We start from the raw sequence: 26,319 nt of genomic DNA, 5'->3' as shown, positions 1-26,319 counted from the left end.
GGATAGAGGAAGGAAGTGGCTGAGAGTTCTTAGGGTTTGAGGAGTGGGGCAGAGAGAATAGGAGAATGGGCTGGGAAATGGAATCTATTTACAACTACCAATAGTTAGAAAGGCTAAATACCTTGTTTCTTGCTTTTCTTTAATTTCCACATTTGAAATTTAGTACAAGTGGTGGATGCAGGGTCGATTTCAATATTTAAAAGAAATTTGGATGGGTACATGGGTGAGACAGGCATGGAGGTCTATGGTCTGGGTGCAGGTCGCTGGGACTACGTAGATGCATGGTTTGGTTCAGACTAGAAGGGCCTGTTTCGGTGCTGTAGTGTTCCATGACTCTTAACATAATCTCTTTAGATAACTGGAAAAATAATCTTTGATAGCTTTTCAGCACTCAAATGGTTAAGGCACTCTACAATATTTTGAAGCTTGCTTGTTTACCATACAAAGATTGCCTTTTAACCCATTAACTGTATTCTTCCACTGCATTTTATTGTGATTCTGTAGATTTTCTTAAATTTAAATATTAATAATTTCTCCAAAACTCTCATCCATGGTCTATGTAATGAATGTAGTTTCCACAGAGCAAAGCTTTCAGGAAAGGTACCCAAATCCGAATGTTGTTAAATGCTGCAAAATGTGAATAAATTCTTGTTTTAAAACTTTCTTTTCCCTCTTGTATGTGCTATTAAAACTGCTTGAACGAATTGTTACTGTTTTCAACTCAGCGTGAACTCAGTGTAAGGTATGAACAAATGACGGTAGGAATGCACCATATACTATGAAACGTGAGAGGCACTATGAATACTGACCCGTGCTTTGACAAACAGAGTCCCACATCAAACTTGCGTTTGGCATCCTGCCCCCATGTTTCTGAATTAAGTAATTATATGAAGATATGCCTATTAATCTGAGGGCATTTTAAATACAATTTTCAACTAGTACTCAACCAACTTTAAAAAAGAATATTCATGTTATGGAGCAAAGTGAGTACTCAAAATGTCTCTGTGCTGACTGACAGGTTGTTAACTGGCTATTGAACAACTCTCTAAACTTCCTGGTGTATTCAAGTTAGTAAAATCAAAAATCTAAGATGAAGGAAGGCTGATCAGATAAGGTAGTTTCCAAAATTTAAAATTTAAAATCGATCTTATTCAAGTCAAGTTTCCATCAATGGTCACCCACAATGGAAATACAACAGGAAGTCAACTTTCTGTTTTAGATACAGGAAGTTTAGAGGGTACAGAATTTAATGTCATATTTGATAGTGACAGCGTGTAACATCTACCGTGTTTGTAGTGCGGTTCTTTGGAAAATCATTTAAATTGGAAATGTGATGGATGAATTAAAAACTCATATTTAAGAGTTTAATATTTAAATATGTTAATGAAATTAATTTGCAACCTTAAAATTTCAAAAGGAGTAATCATGCACTACATGGAACACTGATATCCTGCTGTCACACACTGGGGACAGATGTGATTTGTTTTTGTTGTTAGGCATTAATGAGTTGAAATCTCTTCTTTCTCCTCCATCTGTTTTTCCTTCATTGTCCTGCTTCGAATATATTTCCCACCTGAACAGAGGAAACTGCGCTGGGATATGTGAGCAGAATTTGCATACTTCATTGTTCTTCTTAGCTGTTTTTGCACTTCAAGCCTATGAATGGCTCTTTTAGAAAGCATAAAATGAATAATCGCATATTACTGCTTACAATAGTTTTCTTTAATTTGCTGTTAGTGTCAGCCAATAGTTTGAATTGTTTTGAAGTGGCTTAATTAAATTAATTCCTTGCATCTTGAGAGAATTTCCCTTTTCGTTACATCAGTAAAGTTAACGGCTGATTTGTAGAGAGTGGGTCTTTAAGTTAAATAATTCTCTATTGCTTGGTGTGTTCATTGATTTCAACAAACTGATCACAACATCTGAACTAATAATTGATCTTGGCTTGAGATTGACTTTAGTTGATACCTACATTTAGCAAATCCCTATCATAACCAAATGCACAAATAAATCTGTGTTTTAGTATAACTCTGCTCCTTACACTTTCAGAAAGTATCTGAAGTGAATTGAATACAGGTTTTGTATTGCAATTTATAATGCTTGGTCCTTAGCGCACAAATCCAGGTGAATTCATTTTTGGGTGCTCACTACTCATCTGGTGAAAACCCATCACACAGTTTGGCTCAGGTCAGGTAGCCAGGTTCAATCCTGCATATCTTTGAGAATGCATTGGCAATAGTTTATTTTTAAATAATGTAATGGATTGTCTCACTATCACAAGCAACAAGTATTTTGATTGTTAATAACAACATTAAAAGTATCCTTTCTAATCATCCTCTCCCCTCTTTCACTGATAATTTAAATACTTTTTACCAGAGCCATCAATTATACTGCAATTGATTTACATATTTACTTATTATTATTCTTTTATTTTGTTTTTTTAATATATATTGCATTGAATTGCTGCTGCTAAGTTAACAAATTGCAGGAAATATGCCAGTGATAATAAACCTGATTCTGATTATTTTTCTGAGCAGAAAAAAAGAATCTTCCATTGTCTATTCTCTCTAACTTCCACCATTTCTGTCCAATATTTATAATCTGATTATTAACCAGATTTCTCAGAGTTTAGTGTTGACAGGTCTTTGAATTTGCACTGTCAATGCTTCAGTGTTAATTGGGCACAGAAGAAGGGTCTCGGCATAAAATGTGTCTGTTTATTCACTTCCATTGATACTGCCAGACCTGAGATCCTCCAACATTCATAGAGTCATAGAGAAGTACGGCACAGAAACGAACCCTTCAGCCCAACTAGACCATGCCAAAGCCACTTAAACTGCCTACTCCCACAGACCTACACTAGGACCACAGCCCCCCATATCACTGCTAGCCATGTACATAGAACATAGCACAGTACAGGCCCTTCAGCCCACAGTGTTGTGCCGACCCTTAAACCCTGCCTCCCATATAACCCCCCCCCATCTTAAATTCTTCCAGATACCTGTCTAGTAGTCTCTTAAATTTCACTAGTGTATCTGCCCCCATCACTGACTCAGGCAGTGTATTCCATGCACCAACCACTCTCTGAGTAAAAAACGTCCTTCTAATATCCCCTTTGACTTCCCACCCCTTACCTTAAAGCCATGTCCTCTTGTATTGAGCAGTGGTGCCCTGGGGAAGAGGCGCTGGCTATCCACTCTATCTATTCCTCTTATTATCTTGTACACCTCTACCATGTCCCCTCTCATCCTCCTTCTCTCCAAAGAGTAAAGCCATAGCTCCCTTAATCTCTGATCATAATGCATACTCTCTAAACCAGGCAGCATCCTGGTAAATCTCCTCTGTACCCTCTCCAATGCTTCCACATCCTTCCTATAGTGAGGCGACCAGAACTGGACACAGTACTCCAAATGTGGCCTAACCAGAGTTTTATAGAGCTGCATCATTACCTCATGACTCTTAAACTTTATCCCTCGACTTATGCAAGTTAACACTCCATAAGCTTTCTTAACTACCCTATCTACCTGTGAGGCAACTTTCAGGGATCTGTGGACATGTACCCCCAGATCCCTCTGCTCCTCAACACTACCAAGTATCCTGCCATTTACTTTGTACTCTGCCTTGGAGTTTGCCCTTCCAAAGTGTACCACCTCACACTTCTCTGGGTTGAACTCCATCTGCCACTTCTCAGCCCACTTCTGCATCTTATCAATGTCTCTCTGCAATCTTCGACAATCCTCTACACTATCCACAACACCACCAACCTTTGTGTCATCTGCAAACTTGCCAACCCTCCCTTTTACCCCCACATCCAGGTCGTTAATAAAAATCACGAGAAGTAGAGGTCCCAGAACCGATCCTTGTGGGACACCACTAGTCACAATCCCCAATACGAATATACTCCCTGCACCACAACATTCTGCTTTCTGCGGGCAAGCCAATTCTGAATCCACCTGGCCAAACCTCCCTGGATCCCATGCCTTCTGACTTTCTGAATAAGCCTACCATGTGGAACCTTGTCAAATGCCTTACTAAAATCTATGTAGATCACATCCACTGCACTACCCTCATCTATATGCCTGGTCACCTCCTGAAAGAACTCTATCAGGCTTGTTAGACACAATCTGCCCTTCACAAAGCCATGCTGACTGTCCCTGATCAGACCATGATTCTCTAAATACCCATAGATCCTATCTCTAAGAATCTTTTCCAACAGCTTTCCCACCAAAGACGTAAGGCTCACTGGTCTATGATTACCCGGACTATCCCTACTACCTTTTTTGAACAAATGTAGACATCTAAATTTCTCTTAAACTTTGAAATAGAGCTCGCGTGGACTCCTTGCACTGGCAGCTCGTTCCACACTCTCATGACCCTCTGATTGAAGAAGTTTCCCCTCATGTTCCTCTTAAACTTCTCACCTTTCACCATTAAGCCATGAACTCTGGTTGTCGTCCCACCCAACATCAGTGGGAAAAGCTTGCTTGCATTTACCCTGTTAATACCCCTCATAATTTTGTATACCTCTGTCAAATCTCCTCTCAATCTTTATTTCTTTTTAAATATTTTTATTAGTTTTTCAAAATTATAAACTCAATAACAAAGTTGGTACAAAGAGATTGGAAAAATTTTCATCAGCATATATAAAATGAATTTTAGGTAACATAGAAATAAAAGACTTCCAAACTCATAATGAGATTAAACATTAACAAAGAAGTAAAAAGAAAAAAACATATAAACAAAAAAAAACCCAAAGCAAAAAGAGAAAAAAAAAACAAATAAATGGCAAAATAGGGCTAGACCAACAACTTGTATCAGACACGATCAATAATGTCGTTAACTCCGCTCCTCTCATCATATAATTTTAGAAAAAAGATTCGAAAAGGTCAGATTACATCATATGAAAATGTTGCATAAAAGGTTTCCAAGTATCTTCAAATTTAACCGAAGGGTCAAAAATATCACTTTTAATTTTTTCTAAATTTAAACTTAATATGGTTTGAGAAAACCATTGGAATGTAGTTGGAGGATTAGTTTCCTTCCAGTTCAACAAAATAGATCTTCTCGCCATTAAAATAACAAAAGCTATCATTCGAGAGGCTGAAGAAGACAAAGATCTATGTTCTACCATTGGCAATCCAAAGATTGCCGTAATAGGATGGGGCAATTACAGCCAGATATATCTGATAAAATTAAAAATTAATGGGAAAGGGAACTTCAACTTTCCCTACCTATAGAGAAATGGGATAAAATTTTTCAATTAGTTAGTACTTCTTCTATATGTGCTAAACATACTTTTATACAATTTAAAGTAGTACACAGAGCTCATATGTCCAAAGATAAACTAGCTTGTTTTTATTCCCATATAAACCCTACTTGTGATAGATGTCACTCTGAAGTGGCTTCTTTAACTCATATGTTTTGGTCCCGTCCTCTTTTGGAAAAATATTGGAAAGACATTTTTGATATTATTTCAACAGTTCTGTGCTTTAATCTTTTACATTCTAAGGAATACAGAACTAATCTATTCAGTCTTTCCTTATAACTCAAGTCCTCAAGACCCGGAAACATCCTTGTAAATTTTCTCTTCACTCCTTCACCCTTGTTTACATCCTTCCTGTAGGTAGGTGACTGAAACCAGACACAATACTCCAAATTAGGACTCAACAACATCTTGGACAACTTCAACATATCATCCCATCTCCTGTCCTCAATACATTGTTTTGTGAAGGCTAGTGTCCCAAAAGCTCTCTTTATGACCCTATTCTGTGTGTATCGCTTTGGATTTCCAGCATCTGCAGAATTTCTTGTGCTTATAGTTAACTAGAGTTACACAAAGCAGCTGAAGAAATGGAGGAAAATCTAATTACCTCCTGTAATTTTTTCCCATTTAAAGTAATGTATTTCACCCTGTGAGTATCATCTGCCCTCTAAATGTTAAAGCAATTATTTGATTTTTACATCTTCCTGATTTAGCTCTCTGGGCATGTTCTTTATGTGGATATTTTAATAGAAATGCAATACTTGTAGGTTATGTCAGTCATAGTGAGAGGCTTCCCCTCCAATTTAATGTTTTAAAATCATCAGATTTGAAAATGAGTGGATTCCACAACTCGTATGAGCTGTTCTGATGTGGTAATCTCTCTCCCAAGATCGGTGTTAATACAGTTAAGTCTAAAATATTACTGATTGAGATTGTCACTTCATATTTACATTGGAATTTTGTTTAAATGCTGATGCTAGAAGGTTAAAAAACAGAAAATGCTAGAAACACTCAGCAAAGTAGGCAGCAGCTATGGGGGCAAAAAGGAATAGGGTTGATGTTTCGGGTTGAAGTCTGTTGGAGGGGTAATTAATTCATTTTAGTTGCAGAAAGAGTGAGGGAGGGATGAATAAGAAAACAAAGGAGAAGCTCCAATATGTGATGTCAGGGTTGTCATCGGATAAACCATTGAAGTACGTTGGTTGATTCACAATTTCAAAGTAAACTTATATCAAATTATGTATATGTTACCATATACTAGCCTAAGATTCATTTTCTTGCAGGCATTCACAGTAGAGCACAGAAATACAATAGACTCAATGAAAAACTCCACACAATGACCGACAAGAAACCAATATGCAAAAGAAGACAAACTGCATATACAAGTAAATCATATAAGTAAATAAATAATACTGACAACATGATTTGTAGAGCCCTTGAAAGTGATAAGGGCAGTGAGGGAGATAATACAAATACAAACCCAAAGTACGTAATGTAAAAGCTGTGAAAGGCAGAACTTCAGAGACTGGTTAAGCACGTCAAACTATGCCAGTAGAGAGGGACAAACCTGAGAATTGTGACTAATGGCAGAACTTGCCAGTTCTGATAGGAGAGATATATTCGAAGCTGTTGTGATTAATATTGAGTCCAAAAGATGCCATGTGCCCAGATAGAAGGCGAGGTGCTGATCCTCAAACTTAAGTTGGGTGAAAGTTATTTCGATCATTTTTCTTCCCATTCTGATGTTTGGTCTGAACAATTGAACCTCTTGAACATGTCTGCATGCTTTTGTGCATTGAATTGCTGCCACATGGGTGGCTGATTAGATATTTGCATTAATGAGCAGATGCATCTAATAAAGTGGCCGCTGAGTGTATGTTCCCATTCTCTGCAATGTTCATTACCCGTTTGACTGCCTCTCAAATTCTACTATCCTGTCTGCTTCTACCACCATCCCTGGTAGCCTGTTAGAGCCACCCAACGGGCTCTGTGTAAAACGCATCTCCTTTAAAATCTCCTATCCAGTTTAAATCTATGCCCTCTAATATATGACATTTTTAGCCTCTGAAATGGATCTGACTACCTACACTCTCTGTGCTTCTCACAATTTTATAAACATTATCAGGTCTCCGCTGTCTCCAAAACTCCAGGGAAAACTATCAAAGTTTTTCCAACCTCTCCTTGTAGTTAATACTCTCTAATTCAGCAGCATCCTGGTGAATTTCTTCATATGGCAATTTCTCCTCTAATCGTGGAGTTGCAGGACTAATCCATTTCCTTAACACAAAATAATCTGCAGATGCTGGGGTCAAAGCAACACTCACAACACGCTGGAGGAACTCAGCAAGTCAGGCAGCATCCGTGGAAAAGATTGGTCAACATTTCAGACCGGAACCCTTCGTCAGGACTGTAGGGGGAAGGGGCAGAGGCCCTATAAAGAAGATGGGGGGAGAGTGGGAAGGAGAAGGCTGGTAAGTTCCAGGTGAAAAGCCAGTAAGGGGAAAGATAAAGGGGTGGGGGAAGGGAAGCATGGAGGGGATAGGCAGAAAAGGTGAAGAAGGAATAGGGGAAAGCACAATGGGTAGTAGAAGGAGGCGGAACCATGAGGGAGGTGATAGGCAGCTGAGGGAGGGGGCAGAGTGAAACTGGGATGGGGGAAGGGAGGGGGAGGGAATTACCAGAAGTTGGAGAATTCAATGTTCATACCAAGGGGCTGGAGGCATCCCAGACAGTATATGAGGTGTTGCTCCTCCAACCTGAGTTTAGCCTCATCATGGCATGTATGAACATAACCGAATGGGAATGTGAAGCAGAGTTGAAGTGGGTAGCAACCAGGAAATCCTGTCTGTTGTGGTGGATGGTGACTGATCATTTCCACGGATGCTGCCCGACCTGCTGAGTTCCTCCAGCGTGTTGTGAGTGTTGCTTTAATCCATTTCCTTCTTCCACCACCGAGGGACCCAAAAGGTCTTTCCAGGTAGAACTGTGATTCACTTCCACTTTTTCCCATCCAGTGCTCACAGTGTCATGTCCTCGGCAGTGGTGAAACTAAACACAGATTGGGTGATCACTTTGTAGTGCTCCAGTGTTCAGTCTGCAGGTCAGCTGCGAGCCTCCTGTGCACCGCCACTTTTAACACCTACTCCCACTCTGTGTCTCCAGCATTGTAGCAAGCTCGAGGAACTGCAACTCACCTTCACTGTATTGAAATCAGCAGCTTAGAATATAAACCTGTCAGCACAGTAGGAGCGTAGGAGCCGGCAGCCCAGTGCTGACCTTGCAAAATCATTCTGACACCTCCTTCCCACAAAGCCCTCTATTTTCCATTCATCCATTTGGCTATCTAAGAGTTTCTTAAATACCTTTAATATACTTACCCCTACAAACACCCCTGGCAATGCGCTCCACACATCTACCACTCTCTTTGGTGGGGGGGGGGGGGAATAAAACCTACTTCTTAACCACAACCCCCCACCACCATACTTTCCTCCAGTCACCTTAACTTTATAGCTTGTGTTAAGTTATCTCTGTGTCAGAGCTGGGCAATGCTGCTTTATCTATAAAGTTGTCTCAATGTTCTTCTCTTCATTAACATGGCCTCCCCTGCTTAGCAGTCCCTACAGTTTTGCATTTTTCACTTCTGGCATTCTTTTGTTTGTTACTTCCAACTATCCTTATTAATCCATCAACCAGGTTAATTCATCAAAGTTGAACACTGGCGTTGCACTTTCAGAGAGATTCCTTCCCAATCATTCCATGCCCCTCCTCCCAGTCTCTCTACAACTTAAAGCCAACTTGCTTTCTCTCTTCTCAGTTATGATTAATCTTCTCTGACTTGAAAATTTGCCTCTGTTTCGTCATTCCATCAATACAGCCCCAACATGCTGGGTGATTCCAACATGCTTTTAAGTCATGTTTTCATTGAGTTTTCTCCTGCAAATTCTCTGCCAATTAGAGGATTACAGGAAAAACAAAGTCCAATTACTAAAACGAGTTAAAATGCGTAACACAATCACTATTAAGCAACTTGTTTTTTCAAAAATAACTTTCTGCTTTCTGCCCTTCCCCCAACTTTATCACTTGTAAAAAATAAAGCATCTGCATTGTAAGCTGCATTAGTTCTGTGTGGGCGGCCTAGATGTAACCATAAGGGTAGAACATACCAACATAAAAGTAAAGCCTTAATTTATGCTTGCATTGAACAAACTGAAACACTTCATAACAGCATGAGGATTCAGTTTACGTGATTCACAACTAGGCACAAGTTTAATTAAAGTTGTACAAAACACATAATGTCGTGATACAGATGATGCTATTGGGTACTATGTAATTAGGGACATAGAAACATAGAAAACCTACAGCATAATACAGGCCCTTTGGCCCATAATACTGTGCTGAACACGTACTTACTTTAGTAATTATCTAGGGTTACCCATAGCCCTCTATTTTTCTAAGCTCCATATACCTATCCAGGAGTCTCTTAAAAGACCCTATCATATCTGCCTCCACCACTGTCACCGGCAGCCCATTCCACGCACTCACCACTCCCTGTGTGGGGAGAAAAAAACATAACAACAACAACAATTTACCCCATGACATTTCCTCTGTACCTACTTCCCAGCACCTTAAAACTGTGCCCTCTCATGTTAGCCATTTCAGCCCTGGGAAAAAGCCTCTGACTATCCACATGATCAATGCCTCTCATCATCTTATTCACCTCTATCAGGTCACCTCCCATCCTCCGCTGCTCCAAGGAGAAAAGGCCAAGTTCACTCAACCTATTCTCATAAGGCATGCTCCCCAATCCAGGCAACATCCTTGTAAATCTCCTCTGCACCCTTTCTATAGTTTCCACATCCTTCCTGTGGTGAGGTGAACAGAACTGATCACAGTACTCCAAGTGGGATCTGACCAGGGTCCTATATAGCTGTAACACTACCTTTCGGCTCTTAAACTCAATCCCACAGTTGATGGAGGCCAATACACTGTATGCCTTCTTAAACACAGAGTCAACCAGCGCAGCAGCTTTGAGTGTCCTGTGGACTCGGACTCCAAGATCTCTCTGATCCTCCACATTGCCAAGATTCTTACCATTAATATTATATTCTGCCATTATATTTGACCTGCCAAAATGAACCTCCTCACACTTACCTGGGTTAAACTCCATCTGCCACTTCTCAGCCCAGTTTTGCATCTTATCACTGTCCAGCTGCAACCTCTGACAGCCCTCCACACTATCCACAACACCCCTAACCTTTGTGTCATCAGCAAATTTACTAATTTATTAAGAAATGAACTGATTTATGAAAAAAATATAATAATCAAAATTCTCCTAGGTAGCTCTGGCATTTTAAGTCACTTAACCTACCCTGGCACCTAATTGGATAACTTTTAGATACCAGCCTCCTTTGCTTTCGCTGAGTTGAAAAGCATCTTGCTCAGTGAAAGATGTTATTAGCTCTAGGCTTGAGAACACAATCATTGTAGTGTGGCTTTCAGGTTTGAATATCAAACAAAGGCTGTTTGGCCTTGTCCAGTTGAATGAGAAATCCCATTTTGAACAAATTTCTCCAGTGACTTCTCTGGACAATAATAATAATAAATAGTAAGACTCACATTATTGTTTGTGGGAGCTTGCTGTTTACACATTGATGACTGCATTTCCTACATTTAAGTTGTAGCCTGTTTTGTGAGTTTGAAAAGCCCAGAAAGTATGAAAACTGCCAATCAACGCAACCCCATAATGCAAAACAAGCCTTTATAAAATTTGACATCGCTGCAGATGACACAAATTCAGCTCCGAGCTCCCAGTCTCAACATCTTAGTGAGGATGAAGATGTGACAATAAGGAGCTGACTTTGTGGTTGAGGCCATCTTCTCTGAAGCTGTCAGTCCAGGTGAGGGATCTCAACGCAAAACGTCAACCGTTCACTTGCCTCCCTTGATGCTCTCTGACCCGCAGAGTTTCCCCAGTGCTTCATGTGTTGCTCCAGATTCCAGCTTTGCACTCTCTTGTGTCTCCACTGGGAAAGAGACCATTGATGGCATTTACTCTCATCTTTTGGCCAGATTATCTTTAGTTACCTTGGCCACTTTCACCAGCTGTTCAGTTATTGTTTTGTTTCAAACAAATTTTTAAAACGTTGACATTGAAATTATGACAATAGTAGCACAGAGTTTAAAGGAGAACTACCTTCAATATTACAAATAGAATATATTCCATAGCTAGGTAGATACAACTCAAGGTGTTCAAGGTATTCTTCCTCTTTTATTTTAGAAAGGCACCAAAACATTAGTGATCTTTTATTTTTGTGAATCTATTTTTCCTGTAGCAGTTTAATGGAAATCCATTAACTACGCAACAACAATGCACATGCTAACTGAGCAGATGACTGCTGCCTAGTTATACCAGGCTTCACCTGCTGAAAATATAAATGTCAGTGCTGAACTCTGAGACAGTTGCCCAGCAACTGCCACCATCTAACTTAATTAAGGGTGACATTCCCATCAACGATTCCGCAGTTCATTTGAGAGATGGTTAGGGATTAATTTAATCTGCAGTTTAGTCTGTTCATTTTTTTTTCATTTACAGTGTTTGAAGAATTTTATAAAACCTCTCTGGGGTTTTCGTTGTGTCCACATTTCTAAAATTGACAGCAAGAAAGTTAAGTGTTTGTTTTTAATCTCCTGTGAGGTATTAGATCTGATGAATAAATAGCATGAGAATATTTGAGGGCCCTAGTAAGGATGCAATATGCTTGAGCTAATTTCTACTCCATCTTGGCAAAGATGTCAATCAATTTAAAATGAAGTTGGGTGAATAAAAGTTTGATGCTTTAGTATAACTTATTATTTATAGGTTACACAATTTTAGGATCAGATTTTAATGATAAAATGACAAATGCTAATCAGGCATTCAGCATGTTTTTTTTAAGAGCCTGGTTTTCTACCAAGTTTTGCTGTGTCTGACTGAAGAATTGTTACAATGGATACAAGCACAAAGGCAGGAGTGTTTCTTTTTGCTGGGGGGGGGGTTGAGGATTAAGCAGAAAACTCAAAGGTTTCCTTGTAAATGAATTACAGAAAATTCACACACAGGCAAAGGAAGCTGTTGGGAAGGGAAATCATACATTAGGGTTTATTGCAAGAGATTGAAATGTAAGACTATGAAGGACTATATAGGACTTCTGCTGTGAACACAAGTCAAATATAGTTTACACTTTCAGTCATTTTACCCAAGCAGTACCTGATTTTGAGATTATACCACATGAGTTTATTGAATGAAAAAGCTTCCACTGAAAAGACATGGAGTAGACTGCTCCACCATTTAGGACTGAGAAGAATGAAAAATTATCTCAAAGAAACTTAAAATTATTAAGAAGCTCTGCAGAGTAGACGCTGAGAGATCACTTTTCCTGGATAGTATCTGGATCCTAGTCTCAGGAAGTTATTTGCCACTTAGTACTGATGTGATCTGTGTTTCTACATTCAGCGGCTTAGGACTGAGCATCCCTTCTCCCAGACATCATGGACATTAAAGCACAGACTATATTCAAAACGTATGCTGAAGTACTGAACAGGAGGAGAAATTGTCCTGCAAGTGGTATTGCTAAAATTGCAACTGGGTACACAGCACAGCATGCTCTTTGTTGAGTAGAAATGAACATTGGAATCTGTGTAAACAGCAGAAATGTTCCTAGGTTTTAAATTTAGTTCTCTGTACCCAGACATCCCAGGGAGGTAGCACCATCAATTTGTGGGAGACTTCCAGGAGAGGTGGGATGTCTGCAATAGAGTAGCTCCTTAGCAGCTAGCCAGCTAGTTTAAATAACGTTAGCTATGCTAATGAACGAATGATACCTGTTAAACTCACCTCAACATGTCTTCTACAGTCTTAACCCACCATGGGCAATAGAAAAGTCACTGTTGCAAACAGCACAGCGAGCAACACTGTCATTATTTTTGACCCCTATTAGGCAGGGGTACACTTTAGTGTAGTCTGGGGTAATGTACGATTTATATTTTCTTTTTTTGGAACACTCTCCCATGGTGCGCTCTCGCTTTCTCTCTTGCTTTCTTTCTCTCTCGCTCGATCTCTTGTGGTCGCTCTCGCACTTTCTCTCTCGCTCGCGCTCTATCCCCCTCTCTCTCTCGCTCGCTCTCGCTTTCTTGCTCACGCGCTCTCTCGTGCTCTCTCATGCTCGCCCTCACGCGCTCTCTCTCTTGCCCTCTCCCTCGCGCGCACGCGCGCGCGCTCTCCCTCTCCCTCTCCGTCGCTTGCTTGCTCTCGCTCTCTCTGGTGGTCGCTCTTGGGCTTTCTGTTTTGCTTTCTCTCTCGCGCTCTCTCGCTTGCTCTCAAAAAAATTGATTTCAGTGACATTGTATATAATTTGTGGGCATCAGGGAGCCACTATTAATAAGCGGGAGACTCCTGGAATTTCCGGGAGAGGTGGGATGTCTGTGTACCCACAGGTTAATTTCCAGGTGCAGAATCAGTGAATGGATGAATGGTGGTTTGGGTGGTGTGGGTGGGGGGGGGGGAATGATGAAGGAGGGATGAGAAGGAAGGAGAAAACTGAAAATTTAAATGGAGACCAGGCTTCCATTGGAGCAGACCACATAGTGTTTCTACGGTAAAGGTATCCTAGAACTTAGGCTTTTAGCTTTAGCATTCCGTAAAATACTGTCATAAATTTATCAACATTTACCTTAAGAAGTGAGGTATCTGCAGCTGTACCAGACAACAATGCCTTCAGCATCAAGTGCTCTGCCAGAAAGTATGAAAATTACAAAGATCTCCTTATATAAGATTTTTTTTACTATTAGGAGAAAAGAGGCTTGAGACTTAGCCACAGCAGAATGAGAGAAATAGGTCACTTTGGCTCATTCTCATATGTGTCCGCGTCTGCTAAATGCCTTTAGAAGCAGTAGAGAGATACAACATGAAAACAATCCCTTCAGCTCACTAAGTCTGCCCCAGTCATCATCCGCCCACTTTTTATTCTCAACTCCTCCCAGATTTTGCCACTTATCTAAACATGAATGAGACCTATAAGACATAGGAGCAACCATTTGGCCCATCAAGTCAGTTCCATCATTCCGTCATAGCTGATTGATTATCACTCTCAACCCATTGTCCTGCCGTCTTCTCCATAACCTTTTATGCTATTACTAATCAAGAGCCCACCAACCTCTTCTTTAAGTATACTCAATGGCTTGGCTTCCACAGCCATCTGTGGCAATGAATTCCACAGATTCACTACCTATCTAGCTAAAGAAATTCCACCTCATGAGGATGTATTTTACAGTGGAAACTTGGTAATTTACAATGGCTTACTTACCCATACTTCTCCTGAATGGGGGTGGAAGGTGGACCCACAGAAAGAACATATAGGCTATGCACAGACAGCTCCCAAGTTCAGGGTCGAACCTGGTTCTCTGACAACGAAAGGCAGCAGCTCCACCCTCCCACCCTGCTGGTAAAAGATGTGATGGAGTGGAAGGTTAATGTATACTGTCCTGTCTCTCAACCAAATCTGACTGCCTACATAGGTAAAAGTAAAGGAAACTTATTTCAGGCTGTGGAGTTTGGTTTTGAAATCTGCTGTATTTGTTACACTGCTGTGAGCAGCAGAGATGGGGACACGGTGGGAAAGGCAGGCCTATTTCTCAGGATGCTTAACATAAGCTGCTTCTTAAAGGCCACAATGGCCCAGAATGTTTGACCCACTGATTACAGGTCACTGCTGTAACTGCCAGCTGGGAAGGTGACTGGACTGTTGGAGGCACTTAGTTGTTAGGCTGGAAAACTGCTACTTGTTGGTCCCTCGTTGTATAGCTGGGAGTATGGAGTCTCATTAAGTGTATAGTCATTCTAAAATACAGTTTGATCTTGTTCAGTTCCCAAAACTGTGTTGTCTTGCGTAACTCTGGTATATTTCTATTGCTCCATTTCTTAATAGTTAGGGGATTTTGAGTGCTGATGTTGCCTGAGAGATTGATCAAGTAGTTTTTTTTTGCTCTCGGCTGGAGATTCCTTTCACAGTAATATTATTAGCCAGGGTGAGAACCAATTGACATCTCCCACACATTATTGAGAATGTGGATTTGTCAGAAGATGAGATTGCCAAACTCCAGGAGTTTAGTGGGGTCTCATATTGGAATCTGGTAAAAAGTTGGACGTTATTGTGCAACACACAAAGGAGCTGGAGAAACTCAGCAGGTCAGGCAGCATCTGTGGAGGAAATGAACAGTTGATGTTTGGTGTTGAGGTCTTTGTCAGATCCCGATGAATTGTCTCGATCTGAAACGTCGGCTATCCATTTCTTCCATAGATTCTGTCTGACCTGCTGTGTATCGCTCTGTTAGCCAATATCTTTTACACCTAAATAACAAGATTAACAGGTTAGGCTTAATATTGAGTACTATACCTCACAGTTTACCTGACTAACTTAGATCATTTACTGTCACTTGTTCTGGAATGAAAGCAGCATAGGTTTCATAAGAGGACCTTTATCTCACACCTCAACCTTTGTTCATACCTATCCAACTTAAAATCAGTAAGATCTGCCTGGGTGCTGCTATGCCAAAGTGACAACAAAAGCTGTTATTGACAAGGTGGAATGCATTTATTTTTGGGCAGTGGTTTGCAAAATGGTTTTATGAGATGACTTGTTTTTTTAACATATGCAGTGTTTGTTTCCACGCAGAATCAGATGATGTACCTTAGAAAGCCAATGTGATTATTGACAGTTTTCACTTACGCCAGAAATTGAAACCACTGTCCAATATGTTGCTAAGCTTTTAGTGATCAAGCTGAGGCATACAGTAACTGCTTGTTTGGGAAATTCTGTTTGCTTTTTAGTTGTGCAAATAATTTTTAATGTTTTTTTTTAATTTTAACAGATACAAACCTCAATAAAGATGTATTTTTTTTTACTCAGGAGTCAAATATAAAAATCTTCAAGTATAACTCTGCATCTATCTGTGCAATTGCATATTCTAAAAAGCAAACATGTCTTTAATATCTGAAAGCTCTGATTTTTTTTGTTGTTGTTGTCTTCTATTGAGATTTGTAACATGTTTCCACATTGTATTGTTTTAGGGCAACCTTGGCATCGGCTCACCAAGCACAACCATTGCCAGAGACATTGAGTGTGTTGAAGAGTACTCCGCAGGTTCAGGGGATGCATACATTTATTAGGTACTGTATCCATTCAGTCTGATCCAAACCTATGATCACCTTAATTCCTTAACTTAGTACCATCATCTTTTGGACATTAAGACCACTGAGGCATCATATAAAAGCTGGCCACTGAAAGTGCCTGTAAATTAATCCCATTCCTTTGCTATGCCACTCTTTAAAAATCCTTTTTTCTATTCCCATTTTCATTGCTATGATGATACGTTCCCAGATCTTTTACTCTATGAGGTATGTTCAGTAAAATGAAACGAATAAAACTAAAGCCTTCTATTTTTCAGCAGTTAAGACATAATTAGTTTGAGTTGGTTAACATTCATTGATTTGTTAGTATACCCAGTGATTGATATTTTGTTCAAATAGCCAAAAGCTTGCACTTTAACTATAAACCTAGCTTAATCCTTATCAGAAATGTGCTGTGTTTATTGATTTTTAAATCTAATAAAATAAATATTTATAGAGTAGTGCAGCATGGGAAAAGGTCCTTTAGCCCAACTTATCCGAGCCGACCAAGGTGCTCACCTAAGCTAATCCCATTCGCCCATATTTGGCCCATATCTCTCTAAACTTTTCCTGTCCACGTACTTACTCAAATGCCTTTTAAGTGTTGTTATTGCACCTGCCTCCACTACTTTCTCTGGCAGATCATTCCATATACCTTCACCCACCATGAACAAGTTGTTCCTCTCGTCCCTTATAATCCCTCCCCCTCTCACCTTTAACATATGACCCCTAGATTTTAGCTCCATTTCCCTAAGAGAAGCAGACGGTGTGCACTCACCCTATCTGTGCCCCTCATGGTTTAATACACCCCTGTAGGGCAGCACGCTGGCAGAGCAGTTAGTGTAACCAGCAATCTGGTTTCAGATCCACCACTGTCTGTTAGGAGTCGGTACGTTCTCCACGTGAGCTTTCCGCGGTGCTTCATTTTCCTCCCACATTATAATGATGTACAGGTTCTCTGGGGTTCTTGGTCACATGGATGTAATTGGGCGGCATAGACTTAATGGTCGGAGTGGACCTGTTGCCATGCTGTATATTCTAATTTAAAAAAATAAGGTTACCCCCTCAGTTTCCTACATTTCAAAGAATAAAGCCTTAGCCTGCCCAACCTCCGTCAATAACTCGGGCTCCTGTCAACATTCTCATGAATCTTCTTTCAATATTTTCCATCTTAATGATTTTCCTATAACAGGGTGACCAAAACTGTACACAATGTCACCTCAAATGCAACGTAACTGTGATGTCACTTGCAGCAGACTGTGTACTCGTAATCCTAGATCCCTCGGTTCCACTACACTCAGCAGGGCCTGCCATTCACCCCATTTCTCCAAACCTTGTGTACCTCCCCAAAATGCAATACTGCACACTTATCCAAACTGAAGGCAATTTGCCCATCCTGCTACTGAAATGATACTGAAAAGCTGCGAGTAATTTTCAATATGCCCTTAGCTGGATGGTGTTATACAGTCTTTAAGTTGAAAATTGCTTGTCAGCATCTCTTGACGATAGTTAATAACTTTAGTTGCATCTTTCTAAGGATGTGTATTGAAAGCATTGAAAATACAGTGCTCTCCATCTGACAGATGATACTTCAAACAAATCCATTTAATTTAATTTTTAAATTTCTAGAACAATAGCCTATTAAAGTGAATTTCCTGATCGAGCCTACTTTTTACTCATTTGAAACCAGCCTGTGGCATCCTGTTCGATACCATGTGTGTTCCTCCAGAAGAACTGTTTGTAGACTAGCAAATTCAATACGTTTCTGAGCAGCGTTGAAGGGAGTTGTAATATTTCCTGAACTATGCTTTTACGGCTATGTGGTTTCACACTTCATTGACTGTGTTGCTTGATTCTCCCAACTTTATTGAATGGATGATTTGATATTTCCCTGTATCTGTCAAATTAATCTTAGCTATTTAAACAGTTCACAGGGATACTTTGCCTTTCTGTTTATTGTGTTGTACATTTCTCTTCGGTAATTTTCCTCTACCATTGTCTGACTTAATTATTTTGCTTATCTAATTCTGAAGCTGCTGAGACATCTGCTCCAAGTCTAGCAGCTTTTCATGTGGAACTTTGGCTGACAGCTTTTCAAGCAGAACTTTATTGAAACATCTTTTGGAAGTGAAGTATATAATGGTACTTATTGCAGTGCTGTCTGAAGGAAGTTTGTCAGGCAGAATCTTCTTTCAGAAGCCAGTTTGATTGTTGTTGTTGCAGTGACAATCCTTAAATATGTAACTAATAATTAACTCCAGTATTTCACACATCATTGAAGTTAGGTTTATGGTGCACTGTGAGTAGTCGCACACTTTTTGAATATGGGAACCCCATCAGGCTTTTCTATTAAAATGGATGCTGTCTTCAATAAGTCTACATTGATTTATTGTATGAATTATTGATATCTCTTAAATTTTCTCCCACTCTCAGCAATACGGGATTTGTGTTAATATTTTTCATTCCAAATTAATAATATATACCAAGTGCTAAGTCACTATTTGATTAGCATTTCAAAGTTCAAAGTAAATTTATTATCAAAGTACATGCAGTACAAGGAATGATTGATAAGTTCGTGGCCTAAGGTAGAAGGAGTCAATTTTAGAAAAACTAGCATATTTATTTTTCAACATACCCCCTCCTACATGTACACACTTAGTCCAGTGGTCGTGGAGCATACGGATTCCTTCTTTGTAGAAGTCGGCGACTTGGACCTCCAGAAGTGGTCCACAGCAGGGGTGATTGATAAGTTTGTGGCCTAAAGTAGAAGGACATCAGTTATTAACTTCAAACTTTCTGCATAATCATTCAAAGAGTTGAACTGCATGTGTGTGTAATGAGAGCTGTCGTGCTTTCTTCATAATTGCACTTGCATGCTGGGCCCAGGACAGATCTTTTGAAATGTTAACACCGAGGAATTTAAAGTTGCTGACCCTCTCCATCTGAATAATCAGATCCTTGGTCTTGCTGACATTGAGTAAGAGGTTATTGTTGTGGCACCACTCAGTCAGATTTTCAGTCTCCCTTCTATATGCTGATACATCACCACTTTTGATTTGGCCAACGACAGTGGTGTCAGCGAACTTAAATATGGCATTGGTGCAGTGCATAGCCACACAGTCATAAGTATAAAGTGAGTAAAGCAGCGGACTAAGTACACAGCTATGTGGGGCACCTGTGCTGATGGAGATTGTGGAGGAAATGTTGTTGCCAATCCGTACTGATTGGGGTCTGCAAGTGAAGAAATTGAGGATCCAATTGCAGAAAAAGGTATTGCTGCCAATCTCTTGTCCCCATCTCTTGAAGGTTTCTAAGTTCTGTGTGATTGCAATTTCATTGGCCATAGAATCTTTTTGGATGACCAAAGGCCATGAGGGTGCTGTTTCAGATGTGCATTTTCCTCTGTACTTGCCACACTGTAATACATTTAATTTGGATGCAAATTTGGTGATCCTGAAAGCTACAGCACCAATGCAGTTACAAAAGCAGATGTCTCGTGTAAGTGTCATTCACGCATGCAAAATGATTCACTAGATTATTTTTTTCTTGGTAAATTAGCATATTATTGTCACATCTACAAAGTACAATGAAAAACTTACCTTGTATACTGTCCATGCAGCACAGTTCATTACCACGGTGTATTGAGGTCATAGGAGGTAAAACAATAGGAGTACAGAATAAAGAGTTGTAGTACTGAAAAGGCTCAGTGCAAGTAGACAGGAAGGTGCAAGGTCGAAACGAGGTAGGTTATCAGGTCAGGAGAATCATTCAGTATTCTCATAATAGCAGGATAGAAACTGTCTTTGAACTGGGTGGTACATGCTTGCAGGCTTTTTGTATCTTCTGCCTGATAGGAAAGGGGAGAAGAGCGAATATACGGGGTAGGTGGGGTCTTTGATTGTGCTGACTGCTTTACTGAGGAAGTGAAAAGTATAGGCAGAGGTCATGGAGTGGAAGCTGGTTTCAATGATGCATTGAGCTGTGTCCACAATATTTTACCATTTCTTGCAGTCATGAGATGAGCTCACCAAGCCAGGATGCAAAACTAATCTCCAAATCAGAATTTTACTGTCAACAATACAGTTGTAGATATACTTAAGTAGCCTCTGCAACAAGTGATAGACACTCAGCTTTTAAAAGAGGAACATTAGTCCTGTCAATCTTTCTTTGGATTGGACTGCAATAGACATTTGTGTACCTGACTTCCAAAAGGTCTTTGATAAAGTGCTGTTTTGAAAAGTCATCAGATAAAATTCCACATGAAGAGCCACAAGACTTGCAGCAGATGGTTCAGAAGCTTCAAAATTATGAATGCAAAATAATTTGGCTGGTTATCAGAACAATAAACTAAAAGCTGCCAGTGCTGGGGAATCCTGTCACTGTTCAGAGATGCAGTTAGGTTAGTAATTTATATGTACTCTCAGCCATTCAGGGGTAATGGGAGATGCCAGTTACATGATCATGCTGGTTGCATGGGAATTGTTCAAAAATATTACTGTTCTTCACACCCAGTATTCTGTACACTAACCTTTTGATAAATTGCAGAACAATGTATCATCTGCTTTTCTCCTTTCTCTTTTAAGTAAAAATGTTTTACAATAGAATTCAATATGAAACTGTTTTTGCTAGTTTCATGAAAACCCCAGTTGCATAATTACCAGATAAACTATGGGTAGAAGATTTTCTTCTTCATGAACATGTGGGACCTCTGTATCTCCAGCATTAATTGTTTTTAGCTCAGGCTAGATATCAACCACACTCCAACACTCCCGCCACACACACACACTTCTAGTTGCACTTATTTTTTTGCATTTTGAAAAGTATTGACCTCTGATCATCTTCACTGTTGTCCATACTTTTACCCAAAGATATTTGTGAAGGCTTCAGTGAGCTTGTCTTTCAAATTTGCTAATCAGTTCTGCCATCCTGTGAAGCAATTTGTTTATGCAACAACATAGTTATGATTGATGCATCTGGTGTTTTCCTCCCTTTTTATTTGCAACTACAGTGAATTAATTGCTTATATTTCAAACTGAAGTTCTGGTTATGTATTTCAGTTAAAATGTTAGCCTTTTAATAATTCATGGAGGTCATCAGAGTCTGGAATCTAAACTACATCCCTGAAATTTATAATCAAGAAGTTGTTAACTTCTCAATTTAGTAAATTGTTCTCTTGTGAATGAAACATGGAGGTTAAAGAATAATGAAATCCAAAGGATACAGAACCAGAACTGAGGGAAGATATCACAAGCAACTTGGTAGGAAATTTTGAATTGTGTTTAAACTATAAATTATTAGGAAATGTTGAGATATATTAGCTCCATGAAAAACTTTTATTGTGCTTGACATTGTTAATGAGGTGCAATTTATGTTTTGTACATTTTCCAAATGAAATATTGAAAACTCATAGTGCCATTTCCTTTCATAGAAATAAAGACACATGTCGAGATGAGTTTATATTCTATTCAAAGAGGTTGATGAGACTTTTGATAGAGCACGCACTTTCATTATTGCCTTTCAGGGTATGTATGGAAACACTGTTATCTATTAATTCAGAGTGTTGCTACACAGGAATAGACTGTTTATTCCTGTGTCCTTTATTTCCCTCCACTTGAGCCTGGCCGTCTCTGCTCCCTGATGCCTTTAGCCTTTCCTTTCCTCTTAGAAACACCTTTATACTTTTTTAGATGATCATATTCTTAATTACATTATGTCAATGATGTACTATAAATAATATGTCAAAGGACCAAAAAATGATCATTGTTAAAGGAAATGCGAAAATGCATAGTGAGTTTTGAGGGGTCTCTGAAAATATAGAAAAAGGAAACTGAAGGAAATGTCAATGTGCTAGACTGCTGTGGCTGTCTATACACAGAGGGAATGGGAGACATTGGGGAAAGCTGTTGTTAGAGGAAGGAGGTTGTTAAGGTTGGGTTGAAAGGATAAAAGTTCTGGTCACTCATTTAGAGTATTGGGAATTGTGAGAGAAAAGTTCAAAGACCATCTTGTTCTCTGCTGCACAGGCTGTGAAAGACCTGGCATTTATGTACCTCTGTCTGCTCCCTTAATGTATTGCAATTTATGTAAATAATGCTTTTAAACTCAAATGGGATTATCATCAATTATGAAACGATGGTTGATTTTTTAAAAAAGAAATTAACTGCAATGTTTTTTATTTTTAATTATATTTTCATTTGTCAATTTATGAAATCTGGAACCTGTAAAGGATAAATGTGGTGGAATTAATTAATGAGATGATCATGTGGTTTTGTATGTCGCAGAGTAGGAATATTTCTAATAGTTAATTGTTGGTGAATTAGAATCTGCTTGCACTGAAATCAAATCTATTGGGCTGCAGTTTTTTTGTTTCCTTCAAGTTGTATTTGGCTAGTAAGACATATTGGACTAATTATCAGGAGACATGACTTGGAGTGAGAAATATGAGTGTTTTCTTTTAAAAAAAAGTAGGGGTTGTGACTTTTTGGTGAATTTCACCTACCAGAATGCTAAAAGAGGTACGTTTGCATACTGTTAATAATTGATTGAATTGATTGACTATTTAGCTAATTGACAACAACCAATAAATAAAATTAGGGTCAAGATGAGGAGTAGGTCTGAGGCTTTAGCATGAAGAGGCAGAGTACTTGGCCTAATTGTGGAGATGAGAGCAGCTCTTTAAAGTGCTTTAGTGAGAAGTCACGGGCAAGAAGAAGCAATGTTTTTATTTTGTTGTTTATCCTTAGTCCTTGATGAGTGTAGGCAGGATGGTAGTTGGGGCAGTGGAATGCTCTTTGTGCAAGATGTGAAAAACCAGGGAACCTCATTGTCTCCTGGAAGACGACATCTATAGGAAGTGCACCCAGCTCCAGCTCCTGACAGACGGCATCAAGGAACTGGAGCTGGAGCTGGACACACGCTTGACCATCTAGGAGGCTGGAAACCTCTGACTTTTACTGTCAACCAAAGGACAGTTTTCAGATGTACGTACGGCTGACCACTAACAGTCAGTGCATGGTTTCCCTGTGATCAGCTCCTTCAATGACGAATATAATTCTTTAGATACGGCTGAGGGAGTGCCCTACTGCCCTCTTGGGGCATTAGGATTAGTTTAAGGTTTGAACCAGTTTTGAAGTGGATGGGAATCAGTCACCAAGTCAGTAAACAGAGGGATTGTGGGGAGGGTAGATGTCATGTTGAGTAAGAATAGGTAGGAGCAAAGTAATAGAAACAATAGCACAGGGTTGAAGTGTGTCTATTTTAATGCTAAGAGTATAGAAGATTAAAGGGGATGCTTGGGGCGGGGAGTTGCATTATTAATCAGATATGAAATCACAGCTTCACTTGAGGGGATGTAATGGAGGACTCATCCACTGAATGATTATGTGGAGAAATGTGTAATCACTCTGACGGGATTATATTACACCCCCCTTCCCCGCCATTGCCACTGGGACATTGAAGAATAGATATGCAGGCCGATTAGGGAAAGGAGCAGAAAGAACAGTGTTGTTGTAGGGGTAGAATTCAGCTTCTCCAATATGGACTTAGACCTCCTTAGTGCAAGATATTTAGATGGGGCAGAATCCAGGAGAGTTTCTTAAATCAATGTGTAGATTGTCCAACAAGAGGAAGGATAATACTGGACCTGGTGTTGGGTAGTAAGTCTGGTCAGGTGACTCTCCTGTCAGTGGGAGAACAGTTAGGGAACAGTGATCACAACTCCTTAATTTGATGATAAGTATGGACCTTGCAGGGTAAGACTGAATTAGAACAGGGCAAATTATGAAAGTTTTAGGCAGGAACTAAGGAGAGTTAATTTGGAACAGATGTTATTGGGCATATTCACATCTGATATGCAGAGGGTGTTTAAAGACCAACTGCATGCAATAAAAGACAGGTATGTTTTCAATAAGCTGTCAAGGGAAATAAATTTAGTCAAGAAGAAAAAGGAACTGTATGTAAGGTTTAGGAAGTTGGATCAAACAGAGCCCTTGAGAATTACAAGAAGCCAGAAAAGAACTCAAACTGGGAATTAGGACAGCCAGAAGGGGCCATGAAAAGCCTTTGGCAAGTGGGATTAAAGAGAATCCCCTGGCATTCTATGCATATGCATCAAAAGAAAGAGAATAACTAGGGATAAAAGAGAGAACATGTGATTGGTGGCAGAGGATAGGGTTGAGCTCTTAAATGAATACTTTGCCTCAGAATTTCCTAAAGGGAAGCACATTGAGGAAAGGAGGATCAGTGTGGAATATGGTAATTTGTTAGGGCAATTTCAAATAAAGAGGTAGCTTTGGATCTTTTAAAGGACATTAACATGGATAGGTCTTCAGGGCCTGATGGGATAGACACCAGGTTATTGAGTGAGGCAGGAGGTAAGATTGGGCCCTTGAGCAATATCTTTTTGTCTATTCTAACCATGAGTAAGTTCCTGGAGGACTAGCAAGTAGCTAATGTTCAACTTTTCAAGAAAGGAAATAGAGATAATCTGGGAAACTATAAACCAGTGAGTTTCGCATCATTAGTAGGGAAGTGACCGGAGGGGGATAGGACTTGTGAGCATTTGGAAAACCATGGCCTAATTAGGGACAGTCAGCATAGCTTTATATAGAGCAAGTTGTGTCTAACTAACTTGGCTGAGTTTTTTGATGATTGATGAAGGTAAAGCTGTGAACATGGTTCACGTGGACTTTAGTAAAGTGTTTGATAAGGACTCTGATGGAGGCTCCTACAGAAGATTAAGATGCATGGGAGCCAAGGTAAATTGGGCATTTGGATTCAGAATTGGCTTGCCCATAGAAACACTATTTCCTAACTGTATCCATTAGCATGCTAGCTCTTCCAACTCCAGATTCTGAATTTTTTAGTTCTGTACATATGCATTGAAGCATGTAGTGAAATACCTATTTGTGCTAACAACCAAGGATATGTTGGGGGAGCCTGCAAGTATCACCACACATTCTGACACCAACATAGCATGTCCACAATGTTCAGTGGAACAACACTAGCAACAACAACAATAGAACAAAACAGGAAAACAACAAAACAAGCTCCTGTCACACCCTCACACATATAGGCAGACCTGCAGCACAGGACAGGCCTTGGGCCTGGCCTCTCAGCCACTGGGCCCTGAGCTTCCGGTCCCTGGCTCATCCTTTGAGTCTCTGCCTCTGGACTCACCAGCAGGTAAACATAGCCTTGCAGCAAATGAACCCTTCCTATTGCTGCACATGCACAGCACAATTTTCCAAGTTACCAATAGAATGGCAATAACAAATTCCCTAGTTACCAGTAAAGTGACAATAATGAGCAACAAAAACAATAAAGACATGCACATGCATACATACATGCATATTCAGGTACCTTTTGTATATCTCATGGTTGTAGACTTACTCTTGTGAGTGACAGACAATTAGAATTCCTGAATTGCTAAGAAATCCAATGTACAACAAGAATGCAATCTATAATTTCCTAAACTTGAGGAGGCCCATTGTCCTTGCAGTTTCTGCATATCTGTACAGTTGTTGCTCCATATCCTTCAGTTGAGATGATTAATAATGTCCCCAAGACTGCAGTGAAGGACAGACTGATACATTGCATAAGCAACCACCACAGCAGAGCTTGACACAGAGGTTATTGAGTTCAGCCTCCTGATTGGTTCAGGCACAGGTGTTTTCTTTTCGCTCTGCGTGCAGATACTTGTGAATTTGTCAGTTACTTTTCACAAAATGTCTCAGCCTCCAGATGTTATTCCCTGAAAAATTGTCAGCAATTTGAGTGACTTACTAACCAGTCACCATATAACAGGCTTTCACTGCCAAAATAGCCATTTCAAGGAAAGAACACATCCAGGAAA

At 39.8% G+C, this 26,319-nt stretch overlaps 1 protein-coding gene across 4 annotated transcripts in view; it reads left to right on the top strand.

Annotated features, from left to right (window-relative positions):
- The window catches only part of LOC134342792 (uridine-cytidine kinase-like 1), a 134,870-nt gene that overhangs the window by 98,402 nt on the left and 10,149 nt on the right, over positions 1-26,319 (top strand). For 2 of the 4 annotated variants that reach the window (XM_063041372.1, XM_063041374.1), the window contains exons 8-10: positions 726-742; positions 16,368-16,466; positions 21,895-21,988. In XM_063041372.1, coding sequence (XP_062897442.1) covers positions 726-742; positions 16,368-16,466; positions 21,895-21,988 — 210 coding nt within the window. Of the gene's footprint in view, positions 1-725; positions 743-1,581; positions 1,602-16,367; positions 16,467-21,894; positions 21,989-26,319 lie in introns of all 4 variants that reach the window. The other 2 variants (XM_063041371.1, XM_063041373.1) reach the window with 1 other exon arrangement.

The sequence above is a fragment of the Mobula hypostoma genome, chromosome 2 (assembly GCF_963921235.1).
Source record: "Mobula hypostoma chromosome 2, sMobHyp1.1, whole genome shotgun sequence".
Taxonomy (NCBI): Eukaryota; Metazoa; Chordata; class Chondrichthyes; order Myliobatiformes; family Myliobatidae; genus Mobula; species Mobula hypostoma.
The sequence above is the reverse complement of the archived record's forward strand: the minus strand, read 5'-3'. Positions and strand labels throughout refer to the sequence as shown.